Source organism: Nelumbo nucifera, chromosome 4 (assembly GCF_055504915.1).
Source record: "Nelumbo nucifera cultivar China Antique chromosome 4, China Antique-T2T, whole genome shotgun sequence".
NCBI classification, from domain to species: domain Eukaryota; kingdom Viridiplantae; phylum Streptophyta; class Magnoliopsida; order Proteales; family Nelumbonaceae; genus Nelumbo; species Nelumbo nucifera.
The window spans coordinates 39,985,577-39,993,859 of record NC_142652.1 but is presented as its reverse complement, the minus strand read 5'-3'; the positions used below and the strand labels follow the sequence as shown (position 1 = coordinate 39,993,859).

General features: G+C 34.2%; 1 protein-coding gene across 1 annotated transcript; it reads right to left on the bottom strand.

Annotated features, from left to right (window-relative positions):
• Positions 1-792: 792 nt before the first annotated feature.
• On the bottom strand, positions 793-2,842 carry LOC104607227 (rhazimal reductase 1-like). The gene is made up of 4 exons (XM_010272799.2): positions 2,470-2,842; positions 2,133-2,376; positions 1,851-2,030; positions 793-1,177 (listed from the first exon to the last, which is right to left on the bottom strand). The coding sequence occupies exons 1-4, from the start codon at positions 2,781-2,783 to the stop codon at positions 962-964; spliced, it is 954 nt and encodes a 317-aa protein (XP_010271101.1). The 5' UTR covers positions 2,784-2,842; the 3' UTR covers positions 793-961.
• Between the last annotated feature and the right edge of the window lie 5,441 nt (positions 2,843-8,283).

Here is an 8,283-nt window from a genome sequence, read left to right as displayed (position 1 = left end):
GTTAGAGTATTTAACTTCAGTTTTAGCAAAAAAAACCATGGTTATAGGTTTGTACATTTAGCTATGGTATTGCAGCAAACCATAGCTATAAATAAAAGAATTATAGTAATGGTTTTATAAAAATCCATGGTTATAGAGTTAGGTATATAATTACAGAGAATTTAAAAATCATAGTTATATGCATCTTTTAGCTAAGGTTCAGCCCATGGCTAAAGGTTCATATGGTTGCATTCACCTTTTAGCTACAGACAGATACCGTAGCTATAGATGGGTTGTAGCCACGGATTAGCTGAACCATAGCTGTAGGCTATAGCCATGCGAACATAGGCTACGTTTTTGTGTCCGTAACTAAACTGTCACTATAATTCTATAGCTACGGTATTTTTGACCTTAGCCACGGTTTTGTCTGTAGCTAAAGGTCATATTTCTTGTAATGTTTTGCTATCATTCGGGTTGCCATAGCACTTTGTTTTCTGCACTTTTCTTTCTTCAAATTAAGCCCCAAGCTTATGGGTATTAGGGAGTTGCACTTGATACTTTGTCTCGTTGGAGGCTGAATGCCTTCGTTTAGGCATTTCTTGACTTTGTGCCGTCGTTTGCAGAGATTTTCTTGAGCTTTTCCACTCCCGGTTCTCGTAGTTGCTACTTTGCACAGAAAGTTTAAGAGACTGGTTTGACAAATTACTTGTCCACTCCCGGTTTTCTTGAGCTTTTCTTGTGGTGTAATATTTTTTACAGAATATTTAAAATTTTGAATGGAAGAAGGCTGGTTTGACAAATTATTCAAACAAGTCTTTTAAGTCTGTTTAATTTGATAGGAAATAAGAGAGAAACAGAAAGCTAGAGAAAGCTCTTAACAAAGTAAACTAAGGTGCATAGAAATTAAAAGGGAGAACCATTGATACAACATAATTCAACAAGCATTAATACTTGAAAGATGACCTTATATTAGATACAGTCATCAATCCCAAACTTCTTCTATTGTCTTATAAGGTCCGTTTGGTGAAACAAACATTTTTCCTGATGATCCACTTTGCTGAGGAATCCTGCTTATCTTATCCAATTCTTCATCGCTCAATTCCCAGTCGAAGATTTGGAGGTTTTCTTTCATCCTTTCCTTGTTGTAGGTCTTGACTATTGGAGTCACCTCTTGCTGATATATCCATCTCATTGAAATCTGTCGTCACAGAGTGGTTGTTCGAAAGACGGTGAATTAAGTGAATAAATACCTGATAGACTATGATTTAATTCTATGACTCTGAAGGAACTGTTGAGCCCAGCCCAAAAGCTTAAGCTGATAGTAGGTTATTTTGATACACATGTTTTAAGGGGTTGTGAGAAATATTTTTCATTAAATAAAGTATATATAAAAATAGCATACCTTATAAAATTTTGAAAAACATTAAAGAAAAAGTGAAAGGTCAATCTTAAAGCGCGAGCAAGAACAGGTTCACCCAAACTTTGTGTTAAAATTAGTTAATTATAACGGGTTGATTAGGTTTGAACATTACACCACTTGGTTAAATAAGTTTAGATAGCATCTCAAGGAACAGTTTAATTCAAGGATTAAAATATTGATACAGGCTCATACGCCAGTAGGGGAATATCTGCCTGTAATGAAGCTCGCTCTCTTGTTTTTTTTTTTTTTTTTTTTTTCCCTTTGAAAATGACTCAGATGAATCAGATTAAGGCTGGTTTACCCCCTGAACCAGGTCAGACCCTAATATATATGACCCTTGTAGGGGCGTATCGTTAAGCCACCGAATACGATAACCACGTATTGTATCAAAATTTTGAACCTTAGTATAACCTAATTAAGTAGGATTTTATTCTCTCTAACAAACAAGTACCTGTGCTATGCTCTTTCGCTTGGCCATGGCAATATCTTTGAGAATCGGACTTTTCATGACCGCAAGGGAACCCCCTGGAGCTCCATTTTTTGCCAAAGGTGACCAGGCGCAGACATGAATCCCATTCTCCTTGCAGAATTCCCTCAGCTCCTTCTGTTGCCATGCAGGATTCATTTCAACCTGCAAGTGTTTGATTATCAGAACCAGTACCACCACCATCGTCACTATATCACATGCAGTCATCAAATTAACACTCGTCACCATTGTCAGTTACGTATGTACCTGATTGACGGCAGGAGGAATGGTGGCATGATCCAGGAGTTGAGAGAGTTTCTTGCGAGAGAAGTTGCTGACACCAATAGACTTGGCTAGGCCCAGCCTGCAACACTCTTCCATGGCTTCCCACGTCCTCTTCATATCAAAGGGAAGGATATCTTCCTTTGGGAAAGGGACTACTGAAGCTCCTTGTTTCAACCTTACAGGCCAATGTATGAGGTAGAGATCAAGGTACTCTAGCCCAAGTTTCCTGCAACAAATTAAACCCGAAGAACATGAATATTGATCAACATTTTCAGAAGAATAACTATAACTAATTGGGGCCGGTGAGGTTAGTTAATACTTAAGTGTCCTCTTGAGCGCCGGTAGGACGAGATCAGGGTCGGCATCTGTGCACCATAACTTGGATGTGATGAAAAGGTCATCACGACTCTTGATCAGACCTTGCTCGAGTGCTTGGGCTATCGCTCGGCCGAGGGGCTCTTCAGTCTGATAGATGGAAGCAGTGTCGAAATGGCTGTAACCAGCTTCGATGGCATCGACAAATATTGAGACGAGAGCGTCAGGGGGTGGGAGAGGTACCAGAGGGTGGGCTCCCGCACCCATGCCTACCGATGGCATCTTATGTCCAGAGCTCAGAACCACCTCTGGGATCATTTTTTTCTCTACTTGCAATTGCGCTAATTGGCTTTGGAAACTCTGACCAAATTTGAAAGACAGCATAAACCGCCAACATATATATATAGTGCTCGACCATGATATGGAAAATATATGATATCCGAGACCAATAAATTGGTAGCGAAATCAAGTGTTATCAAAATTTATGGGTGGGTTTTAATTGGTCAAAATTCTTTCCATACCTAACCATTTCCAATGGTTGGGGTCAGGTAGGCAAAACATTATAAACACATTAAATGAACCCTTAGATTTTTTTATTTTTGACACTTGTCTATTAAAATAATTCCAGCAAAAAGTCCCATTTCCAGTTATATTGTGTTTCTAGTTTTTTTATTTTGAAGGTTTTAATTATGTTTCATTCATTAAAGAGATTGGGATAAAGAGATGCCAACCAAGCAAAATAAAGTGGATAAATAAAAGTGGATAAATACATCTCCAACCACCATAACTAACAAACAAACTGACAAGAGTCCCACTTAATTAATTTGTTCAACCATTCTTCAAAGAATCAAAGAATCCATGCACAGTGTATAGATTAAAATTTTATTTTATAATATTATTTATTATTTAATAAACAAAATAAACAGGTTCCTGAAAACATGTACAACGGGTGTATTGGAACTCAAATATCTATTTCTTAGACATAAAGCTTCTCTAAACAATAAAAATCATACTCTAGCTACTATTCACTGTTCCTACATTAATAGGACAAAAAGCTCATTCTGTTTTTCTTCTTTGTGGACAGTGGACATCCCTCTCAAGGGTTAAAAAACAAAAGCTAGCGAACTCTTTTATTAACAAACTCCATATATCATGAATTAAACAGGGAATTGAATAATAAACTTTTTTTTTCTTTTTTAAATAGGTTAGATTTGGTTTATTACGCTAAATAAAGTTTGGTTTGTTGTGTTTTGTTGCTGCATGAGGTGAGACTAGGCCGGGCCTTCTCCTAGTTTTTAGTTTTTGTTTTCATTGATTTATTTAGCATGCTACTGTTTTGTTAAATTATTTCTTCGGATCTAACTGTTTTTCTTTTTCTTTCTTTCATATTTCTCTTTATCAACCATCCAAATATTGACAAAAAAATGAAGTCTCAAATTCTAGATTCTTCTAAACAGTCACCAACTTTTTTGAATAGAAGAGGCTAAGATTTGGGACGGTTCAATTTTACAAAAGTACTTTTATAAAAACACTTTTGTGGAAGTACTTTTATAAAAGCACTTTTACAAATGTACTTTTATAGAAGCACTTTTTACAAAAGTACTTTTATGGAAGTTTTTTACGAAAGCACTTTTATGAAAGCACTTTTAATAACTTTTACGGAAGTACTTTCTTTTATAAAAGCTCTTTTACAAAAATACTTTTATGAAAGCATTTTAACGAAAGTACTTTTATAAAAGCACTTTTACGGAAGTACTTTTACAAAACATCTATGACAATTGGTAAACACTGACTATTGGAGACCTAGGTTGGCGGTTTATGAATATCGGCACAATTTTTTTTTTTTTTGTTTGAAGAATAACATAGGACAATTGTTAGTGTGAAAAGAATTCATTTTTAGGGAAAAAGTGATTGGTTCATAGCAACATTTTCTCATTCTACCTATTTTTACCCATTCTTTTCCATTTTAGAATTTCATCTTGGATAAGAAAGAGAAAGAATGAGAATTGAACCAAACATGGCCTTTGGCTCTTTAATGTAAAACTTCTAGGCCAAGGATGAAGGCTTCTTCCTGTGATACTCAACCATTTAAGTTTATAACACATACTTTTTCATTCTCTAGGACTAATGATCGCTTGATAGCCTTGTCCATTGTTTTCTTTTGGGTACAAACATAGAGAGGAGGTTTTAGAAATGCACCTATGGCCATGTTTGGGTCACTACTTTGAGTCTCTTTCTCTTAATTCTTGGTTATTCTAGGCAAGAATGGGTAAGAATGAATAACATTAGAGTGCTTGGTCATAAAATTCTTTCCAAGGGACACATTCTTTAAATTAGCTCCATAGCACAAAAATCCTTGTAAAGGGACACTTTTATGGAAGTACTTTCACAAAAGAACTTTTATAAAAGCACTTTTATGCAAACGCTTTTATAAAAGTACTTTATTAATGCATTTTTGCAAAAACACTTTTGTGAAAGCACTTTTATAAAAGTACTTTTATAAAAGCACTTTTATGGAAGTACTTTTACGAAAGCACTTTTATAAAAACACTCTACTAAAGCACATTTACAAAAGTACTTTTATAAAAACACTTTACTAAAGCACTTCTACAAAAGTACTTTTATGAAAACACTTTTTCAAAAATACTTTTATAAAAGCACTTTTATGGAATTACTTTTACAAAAGCACTTTATGAAACCACTTTTATAAAAGTACTTTTACGAAATCACTTCTACGAAAGTACTTTTACAAAAACACTTTTATGAAAGCTCTTTTATGGAAGCACTTTTACAAAAACTGTTTTAAAAAAGTATTTTTATCAAAACACACTTACGAAAGTACTTTTATAAAACATCTATTCCAATTGGTAAACATCGACAATTACGAAACTACTTTTATCAAAGCACTTCATCTCTCTATTCTCTCTCATCCATCCTCTAGCAAACCCTAAATACACAAGAAACCCTATCCTTTCTCGACGTTTCCCTTCTCCCTAGGACCATTGCCTCCGTTGGTGACTCCCATCACCAGCATCAGAAACTGCTAGAAAAATGGTCATTAGTGGCTACACCCTATCCTTCCTCAGCCATCCCATCACTGAGTTGTTCATCTTTTCATGGAGCTAGCTCAGGGCGGTGAGGTCTTCGGATAGACGACTTTGAAGTTTTTCTATCAAGAGGTTAAAGGAATTGCATACACAATTGTCCAATTAGCCGTTGTTGGAATTTTGGAGGCAATAATAATCTTAGTAGTCAAATCAAGAAAATCCCTAGGGATAGAAAAGAAGATATTGCTACATTGCAAAATGTAGAAAAAGGTAGTATTTTTTTTTTCATTTAGTTCATATATTCAATTATATATATCTTTTTCAATGTATTGAGTACTTTTTTATGATGTAAAATGAATTCTCTTGATCATTTAATTTAATAATTTCAAAGACATAGATCTCTTGATATTGCTTAGTTGTGCACTTATTCACTTAAGTGCCTTTGCATGTTGAAGCTCTTATTAATTATTTGTTTTCACATTGAACTTCCTACCCGCTTAATTTAAGTATTGGTTGTTTGCAGGTTTGGTTCTTTTGTTCATTCACCTACAAAAATAACCTTTTTCCTGGTTAAAATCAATTTGTGGGCTTAGTTTGGAAAGAGTACAATGCAAACCCTTGTATTCTGTACTATGTTTTATGTATTTTCACTATATATTTATAATTTTACTCCTGAGCCTAAATTGTTTTCCCATACTTATTTGCAAATATAGCGAAACCAATAATCCTTAGATGATTCAAAGTTAGGTTTTTATTGCTAGTTAATTACACTATTTGGTAGCTTGTAGATGATAGGAGATGGTAGGGTTTTGAGTTGTTGAATTTTCTTCTACTTATTAGTAGTGGTAGTAGTAGCAAAGTACTAGCCTAGTTGTGAATTAAGCAGTTGAATATCCTCCTTCATTGAGATTATGTGGGCAGTTGAGAACTTTTCTAGGTCAAACACCAAAAATTGATATTTTCTTCATCGGTAGTAATAGGCAGCACATGGATCTCTAACTTTGTATTCTATTTCTTAAGATATATACTTGAGAGTACTTCATTAATTGTAACTTGGTCCATTTGGACTGAAAGAAATGCAACAGCATGCAATTGGAAAATACAATTCAAAGGATACTATTATGGATAGATTATATAGATTGATCTGTTTGTAGCACATTGGCTCATTGTGCAGAACATTGTAAGGAGATCCCACTCTGTTACCTGAAGAGGTGAAGGCAGTGGTGGCTTACAAGTACTCTTGATACCATATGAGTGAGAATCTTGCTACTAATATCTTATACATTCAAGACCAGTCAGAACTCTTGCCTCTTTATAGATAGATTTCATGTGCTATGAAAATACTTGATTATACTCCAAATCCAAATCCGGTTTTCATTCTTTGTTTGTTCATTTGCAATGTGTTTGGTTTGAAGGAAAAAATAGGGAAAGAAAGGGAAAGGTAAGGAAACTTTTACAAACCTTGTAGTATATGTTTTCCTACTTTTTCCTTCCTTTCCCTACCTTTTCCTTCAAACCAAACATAGCATTAAGGGGAGTTGGGTGTATGTGGGTTTAGTGTTTTCTAGTTTGGGTAGATTGTTTTGGGATTTCTTGGGTGACTACCTACTTGTCACCGTTCTTGTATTCCTCTATTTTTCTTTAATGATTTTTATTTTATCTTCAAAAAGAAAAAATAATTATATATCACATCTGTTATTCTTACCATATTTGCATTGACATGTGTAGGTATAAGTACAAGTTCATGCAACAACCTAAAACATTAATTCCTAGAAATGTATAAAGGATAGAAGAGGAAGAAAATTGATTGGGAGATATGGAATACTGAAAGTCAGCACCTAGTCTCAACCTTGAACCATCTTTGAAGGTGCACTAGTTGAGGGTGGTTATTGCCATCTTGGGTCCTTTTACTATAACTTCAATTACATAGAATGACTGCAACTATCAAATTGGGTCAACTTATTTTTCAGAGAGATCTCTTCAAGGGACTGGTAAATTGGTGGTTTCTAATTATGTATATATACTGCATGTACTGGTCTTACATTTAGAAAACTAAATCCCATTTTCGTAATGTAGGGTTTATACCATATTTGATATGTTAGCTTCTTCTAAGGAAGGTATTTTTGAGGCATTGATTTTTGGAAATGTTGTTTTCTTGTCTTAAGTTTGTTGTTAAATCATTTCTTGAGAGGGAGGGATGAAGTGGCTTTTGTCAAACTTCTGTTGATAAAACACAACTCACTAATGTTGCATATGTGCATCTCAGGTCTGAAATTCATCCCGTACCTCAAGGACCCAGGTTACCTAGTAAAGTTATCTAAGATTATCATGATTACAATGGTATTGTGCTTCTGTTCCAAATTTAGCTAGGGTCATGCATAACGTAAAATCAGTTGGAGTGAAGATAGTTTCATTCAAACTTGGGTAATGGTGTTTACTTAGGTGTGATAGTTTTAGTTTCCAAGTTATATTTGAAATTTTGTATATATGAATGCAAAATTTAACTTTTATTTTATATTTTTTTTCTAGGTTGAATGCATATGTAAGGAATAGCAACATACATGGATGAAGAGATTTGAGATCGATATTCTTTCATTTTTATTGTGGGTTATTATATGTAACATGGCAAATTCCCACATCTGAAACATTTTTTACTTGTTGATGTATCAAGGTTATATTACCATGTATTTTTTAGTTTTTAATTAATATATTAATTTTTTGTAGATTTATCTATATATTTGATGTGATGTGAAAATAAAATCGGTGATTTC